Genomic DNA, 27720 nt, shown 5'->3' on the forward strand with positions numbered 1-27720 from the left:
TCAAAATAGGGTCCATTTATGGCAGCAAAAGTCTTCATGTGGTCTCCTTAGCGTAGACTTTCATTTAATTCCAAAGGACACCTCATGCCATACGAAAGCATGACATTGCTCCTTGACAAAGTTTTGTAATCATGCTTGCAATAATGCATTAAAATAAGTGTATCTTTGAAATCATGCCACCTAGTGTCCCACTAGGATTTGATTCTCTCCTAGTAGCTATTTAAAAAGAAATATAAGAAAAGTATAAAAAATACATAAATATATATATATTGGAGTTTACCCTAGATATAGGATCTAGCTAGGGTGTGAGGTGATAATGAAATAGTAGAAATAAATAATCAATGCTTTTTGCCCCAAGTTAAAGAGGTGGAGCTATTGATGCTTTTCCCATAGTATTTTTTGATGGTAAAGTAAGGATATGTTACCCTTGAGAAAAATAATAGGATGAGATAGAAGGCTTATTATTATACTTAATTATGCATATGTACACTATAGGAAATATAATTATGTATCTAAAAAAATACAAGATAGATCTTGTAGCATGCGTTCCCACTATGTACGTGTCACAGCACGACAACGTACCACAAGTAGACGTTCTTTGCTTGTTTATTTTCTTTTTATTACTCTAATTAATTATTGCTTGCATTAACCATTGACATATCCTATGGTTTTCTAAGCATTCTTTGAGATTCTAAGCAATTGAAAATTTCATGTTTAGGAGAGGAGTTTATTACATGTGTGGATGCTTTGTTATTGGATGTGGAAGCAATTGATGACCTAGCATGGCATAGGTAAGACTTACATATTTCTCTAAAAAGTTATATTACCACAATCTACTCTTACCATAATCATTTTTTTTATGTTAGTATTGAAATGTGGTTCAAGAAAACACCAATCTATGATGGGCGCGAGTATGCATTGAAGGGGGAAATCTCCCAATATGTGGCAAGATTGATCTTTGCAGACTTCCCTACGTCCATGTTAGTTGATGTTATTCACAATCACACTATAGGTGAAAATTTTTTATGTCATTTGGGAGGCTTCGTGCTCGTTATAGAATGCATATATGTTATGATGTAATTTTTCATTTTAACTTGAGTGTGTAGGTAATGTAAAAGTTGTTCCTGAGTGGAACCACTTTTCCACTGCCTTGGTGACTGGTGTCATGGAAATTGCTGATGTTCACTTGGCACACGAGGGTTTCTTGGTGACTTTGTCTCTTGCACAACATTTGGGAGATCTTGTCATGCAAGCTAATAGATTTAGTTTGCAGCTCCATCGCTCGTGGAATTTGATGTGTGATGGGGGATATTTACACCCAGAGACTGGTGAACATGTGAGGTTGCCTTCTCTATGTGAAGCTTGCCTATGAATTTAGAGTTCTTATTTTTAAGTGATTTGTTCTCTCCTTTCATAGGTGATGGATCTCACTCTTGGTCTATTTTATCATAAGAATGCTCAAAGCATTACACCTCATTATGATAGAAAGGCTGGAGAGGATGCTTCTCCTGAGTTCTTTCCGGCCTCAAGAAGCTACCTCACAGAGTCTCCTCCTCGTTCATGTGATGATTATACAAGTTTAGCTGGAGATTTGATTCGAGGGGGAGCAAAGCGTACTGAGACTTTTTACAAGTAACTTTCTAGCCATGAACTTTTGTGAATCAAGACACACATCTTGATAGTTCTATGCAATCTCTTGTCATTAAACTTTGATTATTATGTTTGACACAGTTGGCTGCTAAAACCATTCACATATGAGGACGACCATGTTATGGACATCTTTGCTGGGTGTGGTGGTTTGAGGCTTGCTTGCACAAAGGAGATACGTCATTGTCTAATGGTAGAGGGTGATTTCTTTGTCTTCTCTGAGTGTTTAGAGAAGAAAGTTTGTGGTCCTCCTCCTGAGGAGAAAAACTAGTAGATAGCTACTTCCATTGGTGGAAAATGATTTTTGTAACTTGACTCTATGTATTGTTTTAGATAGTATATTTTTAATGCAACAACAAGCAACATATGGAGTTTGTGGGTTTTTCCCTTGTCCTCACAAGGGTTTTTTCACCCACAATCATGGTGCCTTGATTTGAAAATCGAGTCTCAATCTATATGTTGTTCAATTATGGGGAAAATGTTGTGTTTCTCATGTCATTATCTTGTTCTTGTTGTTCTTATTGGGGTTTAGGGTAATGCAAGCAAATGCCTATTCAATAATCATCATGTGTGTTTGTTTGTGTGTGTGTGTGTGTGGGGGGGTGGGGGGGGGGTCACCCTTATTCTCTCTAATTGCTTATAGCATGAACAAGATAAAAACTCATTACTAGAGTAGACTTCAATTTTACTCATACCAAAAATTCAAATATTTCACTTTGTTCTCTCTCTCTCTCTCTCTCTCTCTCTCTCTCATATTCTCTCTAATTGCTTGTAGAGAAAACAAGATAAAGACTTGTTGCCAGGGTAGACTTGAACTTATCCCATGCAAGAAATTTAAATATTTCACTCTCTGTCTCTCTCTCTCTCTCTCTCTCGTATTCTCTCTAATTGACTTATAATGCAAACAAGATAAAGACTCGTTGTGCTAGAGTAGACTTCAACTTACCTCATACCAAAAATTCAAATATTTTACTTTGTACTAAAATTTTTGTGGATCATAAACTTAGACTTTGTGATGATCTTTCTTATAAATACTACATATATGACATTGCAGTATCAATATATTGACGTTGATATGGTTAGTTTTTTTAAAATCAAATCTATGTTGTATTACTATGGCCCTTAATTGTGTCACAAACATGTAGAGCACAATGTTTTTACTATGCACTTTATCCTAGTTCAAAAGCTATATACCTTAGTATGTGCAAAAGGTTACATCTGAATTTTCTACCCACAAAAAGCTCTAACTTTGTAGAGAAAGCTCTAAATGAAAAGCTCCTATATTTAATATCCTCTTTCTCACTACACACAAGTTACTAGACCATTAAATGTTACAAGTAGGCTTGAAGGTTTGCAAATCCAACTTGGTTGGTACAAAAAGGTAAAGGGAACAAGAATGTTTTCTTATGATTCCATATTGGATCTACATATGGTAGATATTGAAAGTTCTATAGTCTTAGCAAATCTCACTTATGGTCCTTCTCAAGATAGATATATATTGGATAATACTGATTACAAGGTTTTTATAAATCAAAACAAAGGTAACATTTTATTGTCTTTATCAAAGAATCTATAATTGACAATCTTGACTTTTATGTCTTATAAAATTTTAGGTGATTGATACCAGACAAAGTTCTTACGTTTTGATTGGAGATATGCAATAGTCTTTTACAAATCTTTCACAATGGAGCTCTGATGGAAAGAGGATAAGTTTTGTTGTTAGAGATATAGAATAGCTATATTGTATGACATTTTGATGGATGGAAATAAGATCTCCTTAGTTAACTCAAAAGTGTGTATAACCCACAAACATTATGATTAAATTTTGAGTGCACATTGAGGCTAATTCTTCTCATTGTATGCTAAAATTGGATAGATTTGAGGATAATTTTTCTCATTGTATGCTAAAATTGGATAGATTTGAACCATTGTATATGGATTTTTGACACATTACATTAGTCAATTAGATTGTATTTTGCATTATCTTTTTTTTTTTAAAGTTAGTTATTTTTCAAAATCATTTTAAGTTTAACTAATTGGCTTTGAGCTTTTTGTTTCATTGCAATTAGTCTTTTAAATGTTTATTAGAGTAAATTACACTTTGTGTAGAATAATTTCTTTAGGTATATACTTGTAACCATATAGTTTTTGTAGATGGGTTTTACACATTGAACGAGACATATATTTAACTAGAGCATTTCCATTGCCCGAGCAAAAAAAGAGAGAAAATTAGTATTTTGAGTAAAGATGAACAAAATTCTAATATTCTATCATCATAAAAGCAATCAAAACAATCACACAAAGTATGGCTAAATTATCCAAAGAGATGAGGGACTCTGTTATTGCTATAAAAATGTTAGCAAGTAGTTTCATCGCAAAAATGCTATTGACCACAAGATTCCTACGATGAGCCCACACAAAAGATGAAAGATGAATTACTTTTAGAAGTTATATATTCTTGATTTCTACAAACACCAGGATATTACAAGTACGAATAGACAACACTGTCTTGATAGTGTTACATGAAATTATTAAAAGAACACGTATAGAAAACATAAGTTTCAGCTCAAAACCAATGAATTTTTACTTAAAAGGAAGGATCCATGTGCCTCATATATCACCCAAGTAAGAGATGTTCAACTTAAAAATGATCTAATCCCCTCCTAAAATATTTATATTTACACAAAGTAGTTCATTGATATATCTATACATAACAATATGAGAGATATAAAATATAATCATTTTGACTATATCATTGTATTTAAAATGTCTCAAAATCTTAAAAGTAAATATCCATATGTCTCATTATGAGTCTAGAGACAAAATTTTGATCTCAAAATGAAGCAAAAAGCTTAAAAAACCTTAAATTAATCTAAATTTTATAGTCGCTAGAATTTGATAATTTTGGCCACACCTTGCGTCTGGAATGTCCCAAAACCCTAGAAATGACTATCCATATGCCTCATTTTGATGCCTGGAGATGGGATTTCGGGCCAAAAAAGGTTCTGAAATTGCCCTAAGGGGTGCCGCGTATGGATAGTTGTTTTTAGGGGTTTCCATGATTTTGGACGCAACCATGTTGCCAAAATTGGGAAATTCCATCAGGAAACTGCTTGAAAGGGTCTCGCATCTGTGCCGGACTCTTTAGGGTAGTTTCAAGACCTTTTTTGGCCTGAAATCCCATCTTTGGGTGTCAGAATGAGGCATATGGGCAGACATTTCTAGGGTTTTGGGATGTTTTGGATGCAGCAATGTGGTCAAAATTGTCAAATTCTAGCAACTATAAAAATTTAGATTAATCCAATCTTTTTTCTTTATGATAAAGTGTATGGATATCTACTTTGAAGGTTTTAGGGACATCTTACTGCCACGATCTTTTCTAGGATTATATGAATTTTCAAACAAAGTAACAACTCAAAATTATCAATATTTATCTCTCTCACATAACATTATAATAATAAAACCTCTATGATTTGACACAAAATACCTTGCAAGATTTTAGGTCACGTCTACATTTCTTTTGATCATATCACCTCAACCGTGGCTCCAAATAAAAAAGTAAAAATATGGGCAAAAACTTCAGCTCATTAGCTACGATTTTAATTTTAAAATTGTTTTCCAATTCGGATTGGAACCTTGTGTAAAAAATTCATCAAAATAGGGTCCATTTATGGCAGCAAAAGTCTTCATGTGGTCTCCTTAGCGTAGACTTTCATTTAATTCCAAAGGACACCTCATGCCATACGAAAGCATGACATTGCTCCTTGACAAAGTTTTGTAATCATGCTTGCAATAATGCATTAAAATAAGTGTATCTTTGAAATCATGCCACCTAGTGTCCCACTAGGATTTGATTCTCTCCTAGTAGCTATTTAAAAAGAAATATAAGAAAAGTATAAAAAATACATAAATATATATATATTGGAGTTTACCCTAGATATAGGATCTAGCTAGGGTGTGAGATGATAATGAAATAGTAGAAATAAATAATCAATGCTTTTTGCCCCAAGTTAAAGAGGCAGAGCTATTGATGTTTTTCCCATAGTATTTTTTGATGGTAAAGTAAGGATATGTTACCCTTGAGAAAAATAATAGGATGAGATAGAAGGCTTATTATTATACTTAATTATGCATATGTACACTATAGGAAATATAATTATGTATCTAAAAAAATACAAGATAGATCTTGTAGCATGCGTTCCCACTATGTACGTGTCACAGCATGACATCCACCCCCTCTAAACCTGCACATCCTCCGGTATGTGCCACATTGTCTCTTTGTAAGATTAGACCTCTTGTACATCTTCCTTGTCTTCTTCTTCACTGGATGATTCCAGAGCTTCTTGTTCACTTTGATCTTCACCTGTGTTTTCCTCTTCTTCCTCATCCATATCTTCTAGATCATTGTCTCCTCTTCTCTTAAACATTTTAATCCTTTTTCCTGCAATGGGAATCTTTACTTCTGTACCATCTAGTTCAGACAAGCTGTAAGTAGCATTTTCATGCACATGCTTTACAACATATGGTCCAAACCATCTTTTTGAGAACTTACACATGACTGTGTGCTGGTTATCAAGGCTACTATCATACACTAAAACCCAGTCACCTTTGTCAATTTCTTTGCTCCTGAGTCGATGTCGCTTATCAAAATAGTCCTTGTTTTTCAACCTTGCATTTTTGAGTCGTTCTTTTGCAGCTTCAATGTCTCCAGGTCTTCTCTCTAGCTGCCTTATACGCAGTGCAAGGAGATCTTCCCTACTAAGCCCCTCTTGCCAAGGTAGTACATTCCATGTGGGAATTGTATCCTCAATCGGCATCAGTGGCTTTTGACCATGCATTAGCTCCGCAGGCATGTAGCTAGTTACTGAGCTATGTGCTGTACGATCAGCCCATAAAGCATATGGTAACAATTTTGGCCACTCACCAACTCTTCCTTCGCAAGCCTTGGCCAAAGCTTTGATGATAGGAGGATGCCCTCTTTCACTCTTTCCATTGCCTTCAGGGTTGTAAGCTGTAGTAAGAGAAAGCTTGATCCCTAATCTAGAAAAGAACTCCCTTGCTTCTTCGGCATCCAGTTCACCTAGATCTGCAGTGATTTTTCCCACACAACCATAACGGCAAATCACCTCATCAAGAAGGAATTTGCACACAGCTTCTGTGGTCTTAGCTCTTAATGCTCTTCCTTCAACCTGGTTAGTTAGGTCCTCTCGTGCAAGAACCAAGTATCTCATCTGCCAGAGTCCTAAAGGCATCGTGACTAGATCCACAACCCATTTATAGTGCATGGCTAGTGGATATGTAGGGTGCAATCCATCACGATGTCGAACATTTGAATACATTTGACAAGTTACACATGACTCTACAAACTGAGATACATCTTTATACATACCCTTCCACCAGTATTTTTCTTTCAACTTGGAGAAGGTTGCCCACACACCCTTGTGTCCAACCCATAGACTCTCATGAAACTCTTGCATGAGGTTTACTTGAGTCTCTTTTTTACATATAACCCGTTGTGGTGTAGCACCCTTTTGTTTAGGATGCTTCCACAAGTAACCATCCCTTAAAAAGTACCCATATGCTTTCCTGCGTATCCTCTTGAATTCTTGTTCAGACCAATCATCCTGTTTTGTTAGAGTACTCAAGTACCTTCCAATAGAAAGCCAATCACCTTCATAAAGATCTTTCAAGAACAATTCAAGTGAATTAGTCATGCAGACATTGTTACCTTTGACATGAGAGATAGAATAGAATTTTGTGCCTACATCATCTCCCTCATCAATCATTTGTGACTCATCTTCATACCTTGCCCTTGATAGCATATCTGCCACTGTATTGTCTTTACCTGCAATGTGCTTAAACTCGGGATTTAAGGACTTAATGTAGGAAATCCACCGCAACATAGCAATGTCTGGTGTTGAGCAGCTTGTAATCATCCCAAGAAGTGGTAGACAATCTGTTTCTACAAACACACATGCACCAATTAGGTACTCTTTCCCACTTTTCAAGGCTGTAACCATACCCCATAACTCTCTCTTTATCTGTGGATAGTTTCTTTGGCGAGCACTTAGTACCTTTGCTCCAAATCTTACCACATACCTGTGTCCTTCTTTGTCATCTTGCCCTATTGCCCATCCAATCCCTGTAGGACTGGTATCTACTGTCACAATCACTGGCCTTTGGCACTCATAGTCTACCTTTCTCAAAGCGAAACAGCTTACATTAGTAAAAATATATGCATTCTCTTTTAACATTATGTTTTGTATTTTGGTAAGAAATTTGTATTAGGTCTAGACAAGCAGTTGCTTCCTTTGTCTTGCTATGGAGATGGATAGAGTAACTATCTCTTGGACACTTGGAAAAGAGACTCACACTAGAGAAGTAGAGCTTCGACACAACAAACTCTTGCTCAGCAGATATTATCTTCAGTGTCTTCTTCCTCCAACCTACAAATTTACCTGTTTGAAAGCAATAGTTTACATCGGGTTGGAAAAAATGTATGTCAAAACCCCTTTAGAGTGGGATATTGATGAAAATGAGCACTTTTTACTGGACTCTACTCTCTCTTCTGAGTATTTCATTGAACATTCTAGTGATATGCTCTATATTACAGATAGTGGCGAGAGTGATTTTGGTGCTAAGCCATGCATAACAAGCATCAACAATAGTCCATGTGCAAAAGAAGATTGTTTTGAGATAAGCAATCCATCAATGAAAGAGGAAACAAAGCCTGTTGATAAAAAACAAAGATTGGACTCCAGTGATGATGGCGTGCATGATTTGACAAAAAACTCCATTATCCCTTGGATTTTAGGTAGCAAAACATGTTTCAGACTACAACATCTGATAAACAATAGTAAGAAAATCAAACAGCTGACTGAACTTCCACAAGTTTATGATGGTAACATTTCCTTTGAGCTACCCCCCATTGAAGAAGGCTGTAAGAGGATGGAAGGGATGGAGCAAAAATTTGATGGTCATCTTTGGACTATGCCGCATAAAACTAACATGTCCATAAATTGTATTGTTAGGCTTAGTTATTGCTTGGGCTCATTAGTTTGTCATAGAGTTCTTTGCCCATATTATTTGGACAACACCAAGTTCAATGTATCCTTCTTTCATGGTTACTTGGATAAGCAAGTAAGCAAAGGGCTTCTGTGTGAAGACAAAAACCTACGTATCACTTGTCATTATTGCAAAAAAGTTGTTTTCTGTGAAATTCCTTGTTCTTGTAAAGTGTCCTACATTTTGCCCTCAGATCCAAAGCTTACAAGAATGATGATTCACATAGGTCATCACTTGCATGAAGTTCAAGCAGGTACATCAAGAGCCACAATAGAGAGAATACGAAAGATGGTTGCAAGTGTCTTGAATGTGGATAGAAGCAATGGACCAAGAAGAGTTCAGATGATTGTCGCCATACAATTATTGGTTGACGCTATTGTTGGTTCAGATGAACTAAAATGGGGGAGTCAGAGCTCTCAAATATATTGGAAGAAATGATTCCACTAGTTCATAATCAAAGGTAAAACATTTGACATTTGGATTTTTCAGTGCAATAAGGTTATTTCAATTTTTGACTTGTTTTTAATAGATTTAAGGTAATGGTAGCTACTGATAAAAGACAACAAGACTCGATTGTTGGGGATGGGTTTGACCACATCATGCTTTTGAAGAAAAAATGTCATTTTCCTTACTTTCATGGGAGTCGTTTCCCTGGACAAGGTGGCCCAAATGATAAGTGCTACATCTTTAAGATGTCAACAAAAGGTCCAGGGTCTGGTATAGACCTTGTCAATCGCATGCACTCAAAGAGAAAACTCTCAGCCCACTTGCACTGGCACATGCTCTCCAAGGAGAAGTCGATCCTCTCACAGGCACACCATTTTATGGAAAACCTTTATTGCATGGAGACAGGGAAACCGTGCAAAGAAAGAAGGCTAGAGGGTTTGCAAAAATAGCTTCTCATAAGCCTGGTTATGTGATGGAGTCTAGACAACGAAAAGAGCACGGACGACCATGAAAGATTTTGTTTGATATGGACATGAAGAAAGAGGGACAAAAATTTGATGTGAATGCAGATTCCACAGATGAGGAGATTCATGCAAATAATGACATAAGAGATGACACCGCACCCTCTATTAGTGAGTATGTTATAGGTGATTTTGAGATTGCTATGCCAAGGGGTCATTGGGCAATCAGACGAATGCCTAAAAATCTCTCTCGTAAGTGCTTTGGTGTGCTTGAAGGGAGAAGATGTGAGAATGTCATGCAAAGTAGGTATCCAGGACTTGTGGGCCCATGCTTTTGGGGAGAGAAAACTTACAAAGACCAGAGGCAACACCAATGGATGTGGTTTTGTGGCCATGATGTGCAGCACACTAAAGTTGTGGCCAAACAAGTATTGTCACCACCGGAAAGGCCAACAACTTGGCTAGTAGAGAGTGGAACAAGTGTATCAAAGGAGGAGTATGCTGGCTTGCTAGGGGCGGGTTTTTTTATTAGAGCTCCTTCTCCAAAGGTTGTCAAGAAAGGGGAGACAAGGGGAACTTCTAGCAAGCGCAGTAAAAAATGGAGGTCCGGTGTCTCTAAGGAGAAAATAAGCACATGGAAATAGGAGCATGTATGGAATCTTGTTTTGTACAAGAGATAATTATGGTGCCTGATCGTCATGCCGTCTTCAAGATATTAACGCAAGATGTATATGATGTGCATGTGGCTATGGAGCCCTACTGTACATGCCCTGATTTTCAAGGACGGGAGAAAGCAAAAAAATCTTACATAGCTTGTAAGCATTTATACTTTGTCTACACACAGATTCTTGGGTTGGATGGTAAGCAACATATGATTATACATCAACCAACACTACGTGAAAGAGATCTCACTTTCATCTTGAATCAGCCCCGATGGTATACGCCTTCAAAGAAGTAGAAAAAATAGAAATGCCCAGTAGTTTGCACAATTTGTTTTGACATTTTGGTGGGTGACCTGTACACTTTGTGAGGCTCCATTTTGGAATTTCCCAGTAAAACAATCTCCTCAATGGCATGCTTTTTGCCTTGTTCTATTTGGGACCCTAAAGATTATTGCTTTTGGCGAATCTTTATTTGAAATGATGGTAGTGCTTGTAGCATGTGCAAAATTGTTTTGAGTATTTAACTTTGACATGTGCAAAAATAGTACTTTTTTGGTTGTAGCCTTGTAGGTTTCTCTACAAGAATGACATACATAGAAGTTCTTGTTGGGTTGTACTTTTTTAAATACACTAATGCTATTGTTCTGAACGGATTGTACTTGTATCAAACTTGCAAAGATAGATAAAACTTAGAAACATCTAAGTGAACACTCTAGTTTGAGCATGCAACTTAGGAAGACCTAAACTATGTGAGAAAGCTCCAAATGAAAAGCTTTCAAAAAATTGACACTCAGCGGGAAATAGCATGTACATAGTGAGCATTTCATTAGAATAGATTCCTAATGAGAATAACAAGAGTGGTTGGGTGGAGAGAGCAACAAAAAGCATAACACCTAGTTAGATCACATGAACAATACTTCAAAAGAGAGAAAAATTAAGCAATTGACAACAGTTGAGGACCGGATTTGCATGGAGCCGGTCCCCCTCCAAAAGGCTTTGTATTATGGTTTCTCCCATCAAGAGAGACATTTTACAATACAATTCCTTGTGTTCCTTCAATACTAGCTAGTGCAATGAAGATAGAAACTTCAAGCACTAAGCAAAACACTTATCAAACACAACATCAATTCCCTCATGGTCTCAGACCCAAGACCTCACACACCTTCGAAGATGGTGAGAGCTAGCGGGGTATGAGAGTAGATTGAGAGGAAGAAGGAGTATTCTTACGAGAAAGATGTACATCTCCTCACATAATCACTTATATTAGCATAGCTTAGCTTAGTAATTAGCATGGTAGAGGAGATGAGCATGCATTGAAGCTTGGATCTTGGTTGGATTTGCATCACAAAGCCAAGAGTTGTTGGTGTAGGCCTCCCTTCTCACAAGCTTCGAGTAGGTGATAAGCTGTCCATTAAAGCTTGAGAAGAGAGAGAGAGAGAGAGAGAGAGAGAGAGAGAGAGAGTCTTCTTACTCTACACATAGATTTTGTGAATGTGTAAGTGAATAATTCCTTTGAAAAATCAGTCCCCCTCTCTCTCTTGGTCGACCCCCCTTGCTATTTGCTCATGCTCTTTCCCTATTGGACCTCCCCAGGCTTAGCCAATGGAAATTAAGAAACATAAGTGATAGCCTTCTAACATGTGTCCCCCTTTCCCCTTTTGTGAGAGCTTTTCTAATTAATTAATGCAACTAAACTCTCATTGGACCCCTTTGTCTCCTGGCCAATAGAAATTAGGCAAGCCATTGGGTTGTTGAATGCTCATTGGACCCCTAGGGAGACTGTCCAATAGTCTTCTAGAGAGCTTAATTCTTATTGGTTATTTTATTAAGTGTTTTTAAATTAATTAAACTAGACTTACTCTAGCCTTATTGTCATTGGTCCACCTCCAAGGCCATCCAATAGGATTTGAGTACACCTTGTAGGCATATGGACTAGGGAGCTGACATGTGTCCCTCTTTCCCCTTGTGTACAAAGGAAGCTTGTGTGTGTGTATGTGAGTTTCTCTCTCATCCCCTACTTCTTGGGCTTGCCCCCTCCTTTCTAGGGCTTGAGAAAGACTTTTGGACAAACACAAAGCATCCAATTTCCCTAGGCTTTTGACCTTTGGACACAACCTTTGAATTTTGGAACCTTAGCATTTTGGAAGTCTTAATGGGATGAACCTTAGGGTCTTTTTAGCCCATTGTTGCACATTTCTCTTTTTCAGATGGCCCCCCCCCCTTTGGATCCTTATTTTCCCTCCTTTGGATCCCTAGTATGGCCGGTCTGCTAGCTTAACCAATATTCTCGCTTTTTCTCCCCTAGCACTTCCCATATTAAATGATCAGTTAAACATGATAAAATCATTTAGGAGAATTAGATATTGATTATTTTACCTCTCTCTTGAAATCATAGTCATCCTCTACTTGGGGTAGAGAAGACAAAGTATATTCATTAGTCCTTTTCCTAGCGGGTAGAGGATCCCTATGTTACCCTACGACGTCGTTCCAAAATGGATGACTAGTCCATTTGGCACTTGAGGGTCTGAGCTGCCCCAAGCATGTCTGCACATTAGTACTATCAATCTTCCATAGTAGAGTGACAAGCTCTACTTGGTGTTTGGGAGATGTTGTCTCCGCAAACTTGATCTAAGCATGCATACTACTTCACATTTGTGCACAATAGAGAAAAAGAGAGTCTTATAAGACAAAAACTTTGTTCATTTTTAACATTTGTACATTTACTTACTCTTGGGAAGCATTGTAAGCATTGACCAGGTTTAGGTTATCCTTTAATTGTATGACTTGCATCCATCTAGCATCTTCAAAACAATAATTCTTAAACTTAATAAGATATTGAGGGATAGTCTTACCGCCTCTTAGTACATTGTCTTTATGTCGGAGGATGGAATCGGGCTGCAGCACCTCTTCTTGGTCCTCGATCTCTGGTGGGTCTTCAATAGTAGGTTCTTGAGGTGGCTCTCCTTGTTAAGGCTTTAATAGGCTCACATGAAAAGCATTGTGTATGAGCCAATGACTAGGAAACTTGAGTTGATAGGCCATCTCATTGATTGGCCTAAGAATCTAGAAGGGACCATAGTACCTTTTTGCTAACTTAGCATAGTACTTTTGGTGTCCCATAGGATTCTTGCCCATCGTGTGCCTTAATCAAACCTTGAGAAATTTGAGTAAGACCCAATCATTTTCTTTAAAGGCTTGGGATCTTATGTGCTTGCTAGCAGCAGCCTTTTGACTTTACTGTGAGATAGAGATAGCAACCTTAATCTTTTGGAAATATTCTTGTACGTATCGGCTATACTCATCTACAGCGAAGATCTTCTCGTGTACCTTAAGTAGGAGGGGACTTTTTTATTTTCCCTCAATTACCTCAAAAGGTGATTTTCCCATGGAAGTATGTACAGTGTTATTGTAGGCATACTCCACTAAGTGTAAGTACTTCTCCCATTGGGATCTTTGATCTACTTCCATCACATAGGCTTTTAGTAGATCGAGAATTGTTAGGTTAGCTATTTCACTTTGGCCATCCGTTTGCGGGTGATAGGCCAAAGAGAAATTTAGCCTTACTGGTCATTCTAGGATCTGTATCCGGTACTATGGACATTGACAATCCATGGTACTTGAAGATTTGTGAAATGAAGAGGGTTGCCATTTGATGGGCTTTGATAGTCTTTTTGACAGGTATAAAATGAGCTTAGGTACTGAACTTGTCTACTATCATCCATATTCCTGCATTCCCATGGATAGACTTAGGCAATCCAAAGATAAAATCCATGGATATGCTCTCCCATGGTGAATTAGGGATTGGCAAAGGTTGAAGCTATCCAGGTTGCTTCCCTCTATTAAATTTTATCTTTTGGAATACCACATATTTAGAAACATACTCTTGTATGTTTGCTTTCATGGTAGGCCAATAGAAATATGTTTCAATCCCTTTTAGGGTAGACTGAATCCCTATATTCCCCGCATAAGGAGGAGCATGAGATTCATACATTACTTTCTCACGGAGTGAGTTAGTAATGCATAGTCTATTGCCATAGAGAAGATAACCATCTTGTAAAGTAAATGTTTCCTCTTTCTTCCCTAATGAAAGGGCTGAAATCACATCTCTAAAATCGGGATCAATAGCATACTCATCTATCATAGAAGATAGATCATTGTGAGTTTCTATGGAAACCGCATTCACTCTCGGCCGTCTTGAGAGTGCATCGGCTACTTGATTATGCTTGCCAGCAATGTGAGCAATATGATAATAAAATTGCGAAAGGAAATTTGCCCACCTCATTTGTTTGTTGGAGAGCTTGGTCTGCGTCATGAAGTACTTAAGACTTTGGTGACCCGTTCGTAGAATGAAAGGAGTCCCGAATAAATAGTGCTTCCATGATTTTAAGGCATGTAGAACTGCAAGGAGTTCCTTTTCATATATGCCTAGAGCTTGCTCAACAGGGTTGAGCCTTCGACTTTCATAGCCTATGGCATGCCCTTCTTGGAGCAAAACAGCTCCAAGGCAATCACCACAAGCATCACATTGGACCTCAAATGGCTTTGAGAGATCTGGTAGTGTAAGCACAGGTTGAGAGATAAGCTTTTCTTTAAGCTTTTTGAAAGCATTGTTCTCCTTGGCAGACCATGTGTACCTAACGTTTTTTCTTGTTAGGTCATGTAATGGTCTTGCTATTAGTGAGAACTTTTCTATGAAGCGTTTATAGTATGCACACATACCTATAAAGCTTCTTAGTTCATGAAGATTCCTTGGTTTAGTCCATCCTTTTATTACCTCTAACTTTGATGGATCCATTTGGATGCCATCTTGAGAGATAATGTGACCTAAATACTGAATCTCTTGTAAGAAAAATTCACTTTTCTTTCGATTAACATAAAGTTTATTCTCTCGTAAAACTTGAAATATTACCTGGAGGTGTTGCTTGTGTTCGTCTAATAAATTAGAGTAGATGATGATATCATCAAAGAACACTCCAATAAAGGTTTGGTGAGGCCTGAATAGCTTCTCCATCAAGCGGTTGAATGTGGCTGGTGCATTGGTCAAGCCAAAAGGCATGACAATGCATTCGTAAAGACCAAACGTAGTGTGAAATGCGGTCTTTACATGTCTTGATCAACTATTCTTATTTGATGATAGCCACTTTGTAGGTCAATACTACTGAAGTAAGTAGACCCTTGTAGCTTATCAAATAGGTCTTCTACCCGTGGAACGGGAAACCTATTCTTGATAGTGATCCTATTTAGTGCTTTATAGTCGATATGTGCCGTCTTTCTTTTGCACTAGTAGCACATGCAGGAGAACAAAATGGAGATGAGCTAGGCCTAACCATGTTCTTCTCGACTAACTCATGCAGTTGCCGCATAATCTCATCTTGTTGAGCTTGAGAAACTCTATAAGGAGGTTTGTTAGGTGGTGAACTTCCTGGAAGAAGTTCAATTGCATGGTCACTAGTGCCTTGTTTAGGAGGTAGCTCACAAGGGATTTCGTCAATAAAGACATCTTGAAACCCCTTAAGAAAATTGGATAACTTTAAATCCTTTCGGTTGTGTATATTTTCTTTTGCTAAAACATTAGGTTCATTTTGAGAGTCTTTAACAAAAATCATGTACAGAGAAATAGATCTCTTTATTGACTTATTGAAAGCTTGTGTATGTACAATGGGTATGGTGTTACCCATTTTCTTGGCATCTATGTACATATCTTTTTCGCTGAACCTAAAGGAGATTCTCCTTTTAGGGAATTTAACATTGGCAGCCATGCGATCAAACCATGGTGCCCCTAGGATTACATCCTCCTGCTTGAGAGGAGAGATAAAGAAGTCCTCTTTGTCCACATAGCTTTGGACATGGAGCCCCAATTTCCCGATTAAGGGAGTGACTGAAGCTTCTTGCCCCTTGAAAGCACCATCTGCAGGTAGGACATCTCCAATCTCGTAAGCTTGTATGCCTAGCTTGGTGGCCAACTCTGTGGGTATGAAATTGTGAGTAGAACTAGGGTCAAAGAGAATAAAAGCATCATGTTCTCTTACCTTTCCCCAAGCATGGCATAGAGGAGATCCTTTGTGGTGAGTTTCCTCCTCTTGGATTTCGACCAAGGTAGCTCTAGGAGGTTCACGGCAGGTGTTCTTTTGGGGACAAGCGCGGTATGCATGCCCTTGCTCGCCACACTTGAAACAGCGGTTATCCTTGCGATAACACTCAAGATCTTCAGGAGAGAGTTTATTTTTGCCTTTGTAAAGTCCCTTCTCTTTAGCTTTGTTGGAATTGACTTTTGGACATTTTCCTTCCCCTTAGGCTCATTGGAACCCTTGTTTTCAATGGGCTTAAAATTTCTTTTAGCCCCCGTTTGGAAATTGATTCGAGAAGCCACCATAGTATGGTGTATAGCCGTCAATATGGTGCGTGGCTTTTGGGAGTTGACATACTCCGCCATTTCTTCAGTTAAGCCCGCACAAAAGTTGCTTTTGCTCTCCAAAATCCAACTTCTTAAAGACAGTGTCTTTGAGTTGTAAGTTCCAAAAATTGTCTACATATTTGTGAATGGATTCGTAGGGAGAGAGCTTCAAGCTTCGCCATTCGTTGAGTACTTTGTCTTTGGCATCGGTGGCCAAAAACTGCTTCATAATGGAAGCTCTTAAAGCTTTCCATATTCGTGGAGCTTCACTATTGACCCGTAGGCTAGACCACCATTGTCTAGTAGACTTTTGAAAGTGCATAGCTACATGGTGTAGCATAGAGGACTCCATGAAGCCCTCATCTCCAAACGCCACATCAAACTATTGGATAAAGTCCAAGACTTTGTTCGTAGCACTAAAGATGTCATCGTAGGTAAGGAAAGAGATGCTCTTCCCTCCCTCTTTGAACTTCTTGAGCTTGGATGACCTCTTCCACGTGGCATAGGATTTCCTATGGCCTCTTCTTTTTTATGGTTTAAAGGTTGCACCATCACTTTCTTCAGAAGGTGAAGAATTTGAGGACACTACTACATTTTCCCCCCTATAGCGACGGCTACAGCGATGAATTTTCGTTGCATTAGCGAGGGCAAAAGGCTTCGCTGTAGCCGTCGCTATTGTACGTCACATAAACGAGGCATTTAACGAGGGCTATAGCGACGAGTTACCGTCGCATAAGCAACAGAAATAACACGTTTACTTTTTGTCGCATAAGCCGCGTGTGGCATAAGCGACAAGTGGCAAAATGCGTGGTATAAGCGGCGTGTGGCATAAGCGGCGAGATGCTTAAGCGACGAGTTGTTTTTTTTTTTTAAAGACCGCATCAGCGACGCTTCGAACACGCAACGACTATATGACGTGCAAGGTTTCATAAGTGATCTCTCTCCGCTCCCTCTCTCTTTCTCTCACACACAGAGTACATACAACAATCTAACTCTAATGCTCTCTCTCTCTCTCTCTCTCTCTCTCTCTCTCTCTCTCTCTCTCTCTCTCTCTCTCTCTCTCTCTCTCTCTCTCTCTAGCTCTTCTACACACACATACAAACTCTAGCTCTCGAGTGGAACACACACACCCACAAACTCTAACTCTCTCTCGCGCGCCGGTGTTCTTGCAATTGTGATTGCTCTCGTTGCTCATACATTTGTTGGCATTTCGCATAGTAGTGCGGACGTTGATCGGACCGGTGCGTACGTAAGCGATATAAATTTACAATTCCGGCTTCAAGATGAATTATGGTAAACAACTCTCTCTCTTTCTTTTTGCTAATTTTTTAAGTTGGAACTTTAAATTAAATAAAAAATAGACGATCATGTTTGTTTATTAAAATTATATATTAAAATAAAATAGCAGGCCCTCAAGCCAATATTAAATCTCAATCCCATGATTTATGTCATGTAGCAAACGTTTCTATAAGTTTTAAATCGGCTCCCTTTGTTCAATTAAGAAAAACGTTCTTGATGTATAACAGAAATATTTCTTGCGAACTTCTAAAATGATCCATTGGCCAGCCGCTTCAGAATCTCATGAGCCATATAGCTTGCCAAGATGCCTCATTGGCACGTGGACAAGCTATGTGGGCTCACGAGATCTCAAACGGCTCGCAAATGGGCCATTTTCAAAGTTCAAACAAGTTGTATAACTTGTTCACATGCCTCATTGGCACGTGGGCTCCATGCGTTAAAGCTCGCCGATCGACCATTTCTGAAGTCCATGATCAAAAAAACACTCGCGGACTACTTTGGACGGACTACTTTGCAAAAGGCTCATTGGCGAACCATTTAAGATTCTGCGAACCCACATGGATTTTTCGCGTGCCAAAGAGGCATGTGGGCAAGCTATAGGACTCGCCGAGAGCTCAAACAGCTGACCAATGTATTGTTTCTGAGCGTTTTTTGCTCGAGGACTTTGAGAACGATCCATATATCAACGAGTTGTTTGATCTCTTAGCGAGCCGTATAGCTTTCCCATATGCCTCATTGGTACATGGACATTCCATGTGGGCTCACAAGAGCTCCAACGGCTCGCCGATGGACAGTTTCTAAAGTCCACAAAAAAAAAAAAAAAACTTGTCCCTATTTCATACAACTCGGGACATGTGGGTTTAACATGAAAATAAAGAAAACTTAGTACATGTCGGTACTTGGTACTTGGTACATGTTGATACTTGGTACTTGGTACATGTCGGTACTTGGTACTTGGTCCTTGCTTTAATTTGGTTGTAGGTTCCATAATGAAACTTCGTACTTGCAATTGGTACATGGTCCATGGTATTAATTGGTCAATGTAACTTTGTGGTACTGTAATAAATTAACATGAAAACAATAAAACCTCTTTAGTGTTAGATTTGGTATAAGGTACCTGGTACTTGGTACTTGATTTGGTACTTAGTACTTGCAACTTGAAACTTGGTACTTGATTTGGTACAAGATATGTAGAATCTGACACTTAGCGTAAAATCTGCTACCTTTACAAAAAATATGAAAATCAAAAGCTTGTTAATACTACAGCCTGACATAGAAACCAAGAAAACTTGTTAGTGTTAGATTTGGCAGTTGATTTAGAGTTTGGTATCAGGTTCCATAATGAAACTTGATAGTTGTCATTGGTGCAAGGTACATGGTACATGGTACGTAACTTGAAACTTGGAGCGTATGATGCTTGTAGTTGGTGCATGGTACATGGTACGTAACTTGAAACTAGGAGCGTATGATGCTTGGTACTTTGAAACGTCATAGTTCAAATCTTCATCTTAAAAAAAACATTGGAAGCCTTTTTAACAATGTGTAAACCGACCGGGCGAAAAGCCACAGGCGGTGACCCAAACCAGGACAACAACAACTGAACAAAAAGACTAACGTCCCTAGCGATATTTCTTTTATATTCTTAAAGACTTGCACAAGAGTGCTATAAGATCAAAATGCCTTAATTTTGAGAAGTAGAGCAACTAACAGAAAACTTAGGACTAGGTTTCACATGCCACATCATCATTTGGTAGCATAATGACCATGATTTCAATCCATCTTTTTTAAATATATATATATAAAGACAAATAAATAACATTGAGATGGTTACTTAGGTTAATTAACTTATAGACAAATAATTAATTGTTTGACAATAGACAAATTCAATGATGCAACAAACACATGTCAGTATATATCATCAGTAAGTTTATGTACATGTGTCCAAAATGTGTGGTGATCAATCCTCACATATACAAAACAAATCTCATCATCACATACGATGTAGCAATGCACAAATGTGTGCCGTACTCTATCTCCTGTGCCGTCGGTGCACGACCATAGTCTTTCGTCTACATTAAGACACAACCAAAGACTTATTAATTTTTTCATTCAATAATACTACCTTTAAAAGTTAAAATGTGAATGGTCTATACTCACAAATGTGGCCACAAATCCATCCCGTCCCATCCGCCCTAGTCTAGATGTGTGACGTAAAGCTACTCTCTTTCTTGCTGCCTCCTAAGCAAATTTGAATAAACAAAATAACTTAGATTAGAGAAAGTTAGAATCAATCTAGGAAAGTTCATACTAATTCTAATATATATTACCAAAGGCACACACCTTTTGTTGGGGAAAATTAATGAGTAGGCGCATCTCCTTGCAGAAGAATTGCCATGTCTCCATGAAAATGGTTGCCTTTCTCTTGTTTGACGGCACCATACAATAGTGCCTGTTTATTTTTTAAATTACAATAAGCGTCAGAATATACCATATAACTACTAGACTTCATTGTTTTGTTACTTTTATTGAATTTTTTATTTTGGTCATTTGATAAATGTCTCATGTTTTTATGGTAATTGAAATCCAGATTCGGATCAATCAGAGGGTACACCACCACCTCCTACTAGTGGTAGCCGGGGTACACAGAGTTCCGATACTGCACATGAACCTGTTTACGATGATTTCTACTATGAGGAGCCTATTATATGCTGGTGTACTCGTTGTTGTGGCACGTATCGCAGGCCACGACGGGAGTGCTTTTCACATCAGATGACTTATGGTACTTTTGAGCGAGCACCACCACCTGAGGAGCGACATCGACCTATGGTATATTTCTGATCTCCCTTTGTTTGATATTGGAGTTTTAAAAATCAAAGAGTAAAATATATAATGTAACTAGATTATATATGTAGGTATCTTCACTTGATGGCGAGGATGACTTTACTACCAGTGGTGCACATGTCTCTCGCACACGGCACGGACAGGTCATTTGTCAGTTGCAGCTCGAGGTTTCTCGACATCCTCTACCTCCTCCATTGGAGGCTGAGATGGGTGGAGATCATCCACTGCCTACTCATTTACAGGATCTAGTACAGAGCTACGATCGTAGACGATACGGAGGCTGGCAAGGAAGACCACTTCCTTCAGATGGAGTGGTTTTTGGCTTTTGGGGCAATCGCTACATGATTGCTCCGTCCACCATCAGTGGAGTGGGACAAGGCGTCTTTATTGCACAGGATTTGCATGTGTCCCCTCATTCAGAGGTCACCCTTATGTCTTTTTGTGGACCTATATATAGATGGGGTCCATGGCATCAGCTTACTCGCTACATCCAAAGCATGAATACTTATGGATTATGTCTCAATGCAGCCTCTCTTTCTGCTAGACAGATTACACATGCAGAAGGCCAAAGACTCTATGTTGATGGAAGGCCTTACTCTCAAGGAAACATAGCAGGTTTAATCAATAGTAGTCGAGGGAGAAGTGCAAGAACCAATTGCACATTTGTGGAGTGTGAGAATAGTCATGAACCAAGACACATGACTAGGGACTAGGGATGTACCAAGATATATAGTTGTCCATGCTATTAAATCATTACGTGATGGTGATGAATTGCTAGTCAATTATGGATGGCATAGACCTCCACGAGCACCCTTAACAGATGAGGGTTAAGAGCTCATTGTATACAATTCCTAATGTTATTTTGAACTCTTGTACCCTAATTCTACACTTTAATTTTCATTATGTTTCATGCTGTCGCTAATTTATTTTGATATTATTTTTTGTTGTTTCCAAATGTTATTGAATTCCATGCACATCTCTCTCTCCTTTTATATATAAGCATGCTATTGATACAATCTTCTTTACCTTCAAATATGCAGATTCGAGATTATGCAATCGATAACGTCACAAATCAACATTCACATGACGTATTTCAAATGTCAATAGAGTGCATGAGGATCCTACGCAGGAGTGATCCTAATATGTATGCAAGACTAAAGGAACAATATTCTAAGGACTTTAATGGACGTGATGATATCTTTGATAATGACGATGGCATGGCTGATTTTATTGAGGATTGGCATCAAAATGATAGTGCAGGCGATATTCCTAAAAATGAGAAGTATCTTCGAGAAGAAGCTCTAAAGCATATCTACGAAGGAAGCCAACTGACACGACTAAGTGCAAGCTTACTTATTCTTAATCTTCAAAACCGTTTTGGATGGAGTAATGTATCCATTTCAGCACTATTGAAGTATGTATACATCTAACATATTTGTTTGCTACACTCTAAACATTGGTGCTTGTTATTGATCATATTTATAATCAACTTGCAGGCTAGTCTCTCAAAAGTTCTTGCCGACAAGAAATTCCCTTCCTGCATCACACGATGAGGTGAAGAAGATGATAAGTAGTCTTGGACTTAACTATTCTTCTATACATGCCTGTCCCAACGATTGTATTTTATATATACATCAGTACCAGGACAATGTGACATGCCCAAAATGTCAAACGCCTCGTTATAAAGATGAGAAAGGTAAGGTCCCTAGAAAGGTATTGAGACATTTTCCCTTGGCTCCGCGTATAAAACATATGTTTCAAAGTCCTGAATTATCTAAGCTTATGACATGGGGAGCGGAGCACAAGAGCAAAGATGGAGTAATGCGAATTCCGCAGGATAGTCCTGCATTTGAGCATATTGATTCGCTATGGCCAGATTTTGCAAAAGAATCACGCAATTTAAAGATGGGTGTAGCATTAGATGGTGTGAATCCATTTTCTATAAAATCAAGTAAATGGTCTACATGGCCGGTGGTAGTTATTAACTATAATCTACCCCCATATCTTAGTATTAAGAAAGAGCATTTAATGCTCTCACTCTTAATCCCAGGAAAGCGACAAGTTAAAGACCTGAATGTATATTTGGCTCCTCCCATTGACGATCTTCAAGATTTGTGGAGAGGGATTGATGTCGTGGATATGTCAAGAAGCATTGGTGAAAGGCAGTTCATTGTTCGTGGGATTTTAGCATGGACTATCCACGACTTTCCAGGATATGGTTTTTGCTCAGGTAAATGGTTTAGATATATACATTTTCTCATATGTTTTTTGTATATTTATTGTGATAATAATCTTTGTTATGTTTTTCATGCAGGAATATGTACCAAGGGCTATAAATCTTGTCCTGTGTGTGGTGATTGGTTGAGATCAACTTATAGCAAAAACGTCAACAAAAATATATATCTTCAACACATACGATTTTTACCTGAAGAGCATCATCTACGAAATAGAAGGCAAGCCATACATTTCAATGGGAAGTAGAAGAAGGGAAATGTCCAATACCAAACACACCAAATGATTGGTATCTAAAGTGGACTGTTGGGCCCGCTATCGATCCGGAGTCGGAGATCATAAGTGGTGATCATGATGACGTTGTGAAGGTGCGAGCCAGAGGAAAATGTTCTCTGGCTCAAAGTCCTTCGATATGGTACACTTTGGAATATTGGAAGGATTTGAAGATATGTCATCTTCTTGATCCTATGCATATATTTAAGAACGTTGGTCATTCGTTATGGCAACACCATGTTGGCTTGAAAGACACAGTGGTAGCAAGAAATGACTTAAAGGATCAAAACTCAAAGCCTAATCTATGGCCACTTTCTGATGAAACTGGACGTGACACAACCTATGAGCCTGCCCCATGGGTACTCAGCGCAGAAGAGGTACAGACTATCAACAAGAGGATTCAATTGATTCGTATGCCTACAGGATATGGAGCATCTTGTCGAAACATGTTCACTTTAGATGACAAGAGCTTGTCTGGTTTAAAAACACATGATTGGCACAATTTTGTGAAGGTAATGTTTTATCAATCTTCGTAAGTATTTATTTTCTTGCATGTTTTTTTGATTGGATTAATCATGTATACAGCATGTTCTACCCCTTGTTATTGATGGATGTACTACCCAAGGAGTCCGAGACGTAATATATCGCTTTGGATCGCTTGCAAGGTATTTATCGCTCATTAAATTTTAGTGTAAAATTTTAGTTGATAAGTTCTTAATTCAAATATAACTTTAATTTCTTATTTCTTTTATTGATAGATGAATTACATCTAAAGAAATTGACAAAGGGTTAATTCCACAAAAGAAGCGTGAATGTATAGAGCTTCTTTGTTTAATGGAGAAGGAACTTCCAACCTCCTTTTTTGATATCCAAGTTCATCTGCTAATCCATCTAGTGGACGAAACCATATGGCAGATGTGGACAAAATGAAGCAGACCTGGATGTATTCTTAACAAGGACTCAACCTGAGCTATATGCTGTTGTTGGCAGCGCTTTCGCTTTCGCTTTCGCTGCCTACTCTCACATGGTATCAGACGTTGAGGTTCTTCTCCCAAGCCGACGATCCCCTGCTGATTGCTTCCGTAACGAAAAACTCCCTCAAAATTGAGATCGCTCCCCCTTGGTGGCTGTGTTTTCTACAAACAGCAGCGTTTTCACCTCTAAGGCTGCGTTTTTTGTGCTATGGAGCCAGATCAGCCATCGCTACTCCCTTCTCTCTCAACCCTGAAGGGATTACCCCAGCCATCGCTACTCCCTTCTCTCTCACCCCTGAAGGGATTACCCCAGATCAGTCGTTGATAAAGCACTTGCAGTAGCGTTTTCAGAATTAGACACAGTACCAGATCAACCCCTTGAAGCATTGCAGAGAACCCCCATTTTCAGCCATAAAAATGCAGCAAAACAATCATTTTCAGCCACCCGAAACAGCCCAAAGATTTGCAGAATTTCAGCAGTTAGAAGACCACAGATTTCAGCCCTAAAGTCATCATCGTCATCACCGTCGTCGTCATCGGCAGGTCCCAGGTTGCATCAGTCCATTGCATACGCATTGTACAACTTTGTGCAATCAAAAAGTAGACCACTCTCGCCGACGAGAGTGGGGCCTTCGGAGGAGGGTTTTACAACGTCTCTGGTGTCATTGACAAAGCTGTTGCCCCCGCATCTGCCGTGCTGAAAGTCTTTGATGCCATGCATGACCTCGAGCACTCTCTCTTATGTGATCCCCAGCATGATCTCATCGGCTACATTAGTCTCATCTCCCGCCTTGAGGAGGCTATCTGCTTTCTGTCTCAAAATTGCCCTATGGCCATTGAATGGCTTAAGGAATTTGTTGATTTTTTAGATTATAATGAGGTCCTTCAAGATGCACCCATGAAAAGAATTTCATCTCATCTCAAGCTTCTGCAAGCGTGTCAGTCCAGCGGAGATTGGGCTAAGCTTGATGGAGGACTTCACTCCGTGTCCCTAGACAGGCTGGAGGGTGAATTTGAGAGAATCCTTTCTGTTGCCATAGCTTGCTAGTCCCTCCTCTTTGTACTGAAGTGTTAAGGAAATCTGATTCTGGGAGCGACAGAAAGCGTCAATCACAGAATTTGAAGAGCTTGCACCTAATCATGCAAAAGCTGGTCTCCAATGGAAGGACCCATAGAAGTATGGAAATTTTCATTGAAACTCGCGTGCGAGTTTTTAGAGAGAGTATGAAGGCTCTACCACTTAATTATCTGCAAATTAAGTCTGGCTCAAAGGTTGATTGGAAAAGCTTAGGAATGTACATTGGCCCATGGACACAACATATGGAGGTAGTTCTTAAGTCAATCTGTGAACCAGAGTATCATCTTTGTAGTCAGGTTTTTGAAAAGCTTGCCTTTGAAGATTGGGAAGGCAGCTTTGGCAAAATTGTCGTGTCTGGAGGTTTACTGGAGCTTTTACATTTTGGGGAAGTAGCAGTAAACAGTCCAGATGAACCACAGAAACTCTTCAAGCTTCTTGACATGTTTGAAGCCATGACTAACTTGAGACCATTGTTTGGAAGGCTCTTTGGGGGCCCAGGATGCAAGGATGTTCAACAGAGGATGAAAGGTTTACTGAAGTTGATAGTGCAAGGTGCTCATGACATTTTTTTGGAGCTAAAGCAGCAAATAAAGAATCAGAGAGGCTCGAAGGCACCCATTGATGGCAGTCTGCCAAAGGTTTTGAGCTTTGTGATAGGATATGTCAAGCACTTGGCTGGAGATTTCTATGGACCGATCATGACCAAGGTGCTCATAATATATCGAAGTTGGAAAGATAATGTTCAGGACAAGACAAGCACAGAAACTCTGCTTTCTAAAGCGGTCCTAAGTGTGATGAATGCACTTGTGCTAAATGTCAATGAATGGGCAAAGTCTTTCAAGGAGGACCCAGTCTTGTATCATCTCTTCCTTTGCAATAACTTTTGGTACCTTGTAGTGAATTGCCAAGCATCAGAGTTCAAGGTTCTTCTGGGTGAGTCTTGGCTTAAAGAGCAACAGCAGCAAGCTGAGATTAATATCTCTATGTATATGAAGGAGGGCTGGGCAAAGATAATTCATCATCTGAATATACCAGGGGTTACGACCTTGACAGGTAGCCGTGCCGCGGCTCGAGACCTCCTCAAGATCAAGCTCAAGGCATTCAAGGCATTCAATGCATCATTTGAGGAGCTTTATCAGATGCATGTGAAGTGGATTCTTGTGGATGAGAGCTGCAAGAAAGGATCGGTATAAAGGTGGTGAAATTAGTAGTCCCAGCTTATAGAACTTACCTTCGGAACTATGAACCTTTGTTAGAACAAGATGGCACTAAGAGCAAGTATGTGAAGTATTATGCACAGAGCTTGGAAAGGATACTTGGAAGCCTCTTTCAAGGGCGATCTGAGAGAATTCTCAGTGGGTCTGATAAGAAATTGAATGGGTCAGCTGCCATTGCACACCCAACCACTGTCAATGTTGTATGATTTTTACTTGAGTGAAATTAAACCTACAGCATTAGTGTTAAGCATTGGTATGGTTGTTGTTGAGCCTGTCTTAGTTGAAGGAGTTCACTGATTTTAGATTTCCCACATTTGTGTGTGTAGCCATTGCCTTGTTGAGCAGTTGCCTCCAAGGTAGGGGCATAAAGGTTGGTGACGGTAGCAATAGTAGTTGCAGGTCCGATGGCTAATCAAACTTCCTGAGCTGATAAGGATCAATTTTCCATGCATGCAAGCCCTATTTTCTTGTGTTGACAAGCTTGTTTAAGCATATTTTGAGTAGCACATTTTGTCACCATCTGGGCTTCTCGGCTCAGTATTAGTTGCTTTTGCCTTTCTTGTTTTTGGGTTATCGACAAGCTTGATTGAGGAAAACTTGAGTAGCATACTTCATCACCCCTTGGCTTCTATTATCCAAGTAAGTTACTCAGGCCTCCTTTCTCAACATGAAGTGCTGACAAGCTTGTTTGAACATATCTTGTTCTCATTTTGATCATCCCCAGTGATGGGGTTAGGGCTACACATAATGTAGCTACAGCATAGCAGCCAAAAAATTGAAGGCAGCTGCGGTGAGAGTCTAGGGGAGCCCATTAACCCAGGCATCGAGACAGTGGGTGAACTCCCCCTCTACTAGCATAGCACCCCCTAATTCCAGCTATTTTAGGAGACCATAATCAGTCTTCAAGACCCAGATTCATAGATCCTCTCCCTCTCACCATCGTTAACAGAAATTCCTCTCTCTCCTACCTGTTTGGTCACACCTTTGAATTACATAAACCTGAGGTATTGTATTTTTCACTAAAGAGGCAAGTGATGAAGAAGAAGAAGGGCGGGGGGGGGGGGGGGGGGGGGGGGGGGGGGGGGGGTACCTGCTCTTCTTTTGCGTATTTTGTTGTAGCACTGCCGTGG

At 39.1% G+C, this 27720-nt stretch overlaps 2 protein-coding genes and 2 pseudogenes across 2 annotated transcripts; all 4 read left to right on the forward strand.

Annotated features, from left to right (window-relative positions):
* The first annotated feature begins 873 nt into the window (after nucleotides 1-873).
* Nucleotides 874-1918, forward strand: LOC147423595 (uncharacterized). Its single transcript, XM_086501497.1, has 4 exons — nucleotides 874-1012; nucleotides 1107-1336; nucleotides 1418-1632; nucleotides 1732-1918. Exons 1-4 carry the CDS (start codon nucleotides 874-876, stop codon nucleotides 1916-1918), a joined length of 771 nt encoding a protein of 256 aa, XP_086357623.1.
* A 7767-nt stretch (nucleotides 1919-9685) lies between these two features.
* LOC147423596 (uncharacterized) lies at nucleotides 9686-21647 on the forward strand (annotated as a pseudogene).
* Nucleotides 21648-23307: 1660 nt separating this feature from the next.
* On the forward strand, nucleotides 23308-24011 carry LOC147423597 (uncharacterized). The gene is given in 4 exon segments (XM_086501498.1): nucleotides 23308-23337; nucleotides 23339-23463; nucleotides 23689-23833; nucleotides 23907-24011. Coding segments are annotated over 4 exon segments (405 nt in total).
* A 284-nt stretch (nucleotides 24012-24295) lies between these two features.
* Nucleotides 24296-26796, forward strand: LOC147423598 (exocyst complex component EXO70A1-like; annotated as a pseudogene).
* The last annotated feature ends 924 nt before the right edge of the window (nucleotides 26797-27720 follow it).

The sequence above is a fragment of the Adiantum capillus-veneris genome, chromosome 26, assembly GCF_014529385.1.
Source record: "Adiantum capillus-veneris isolate H3 chromosome 26, ASM1452938v2, whole genome shotgun sequence".
NCBI lineage: Eukaryota > Viridiplantae > Streptophyta > Polypodiopsida > Polypodiales > Pteridaceae > Adiantum > Adiantum capillus-veneris.

Coding starts and splice junctions, on each gene's coding strand:
- LOC147423595 (XM_086501497.1), top strand. CDS start 874: ATGTGGTTCAAGAAAACACCAATCTATGATGGGCGCGAGTATGCATTG. Junction 1,337..1,417: donor ACCCAGAGACTGGTGAACAT/GTGAGGTTGCCT, acceptor CTCCTTTCATAG/GTGATGGATCTCACTCTTGG. Junction 1,633..1,731: donor CGTACTGAGACTTTTTACAA/GTAACTTTCTAG, acceptor TGTTTGACACAG/TTGGCTGCTAAAACCATTCA.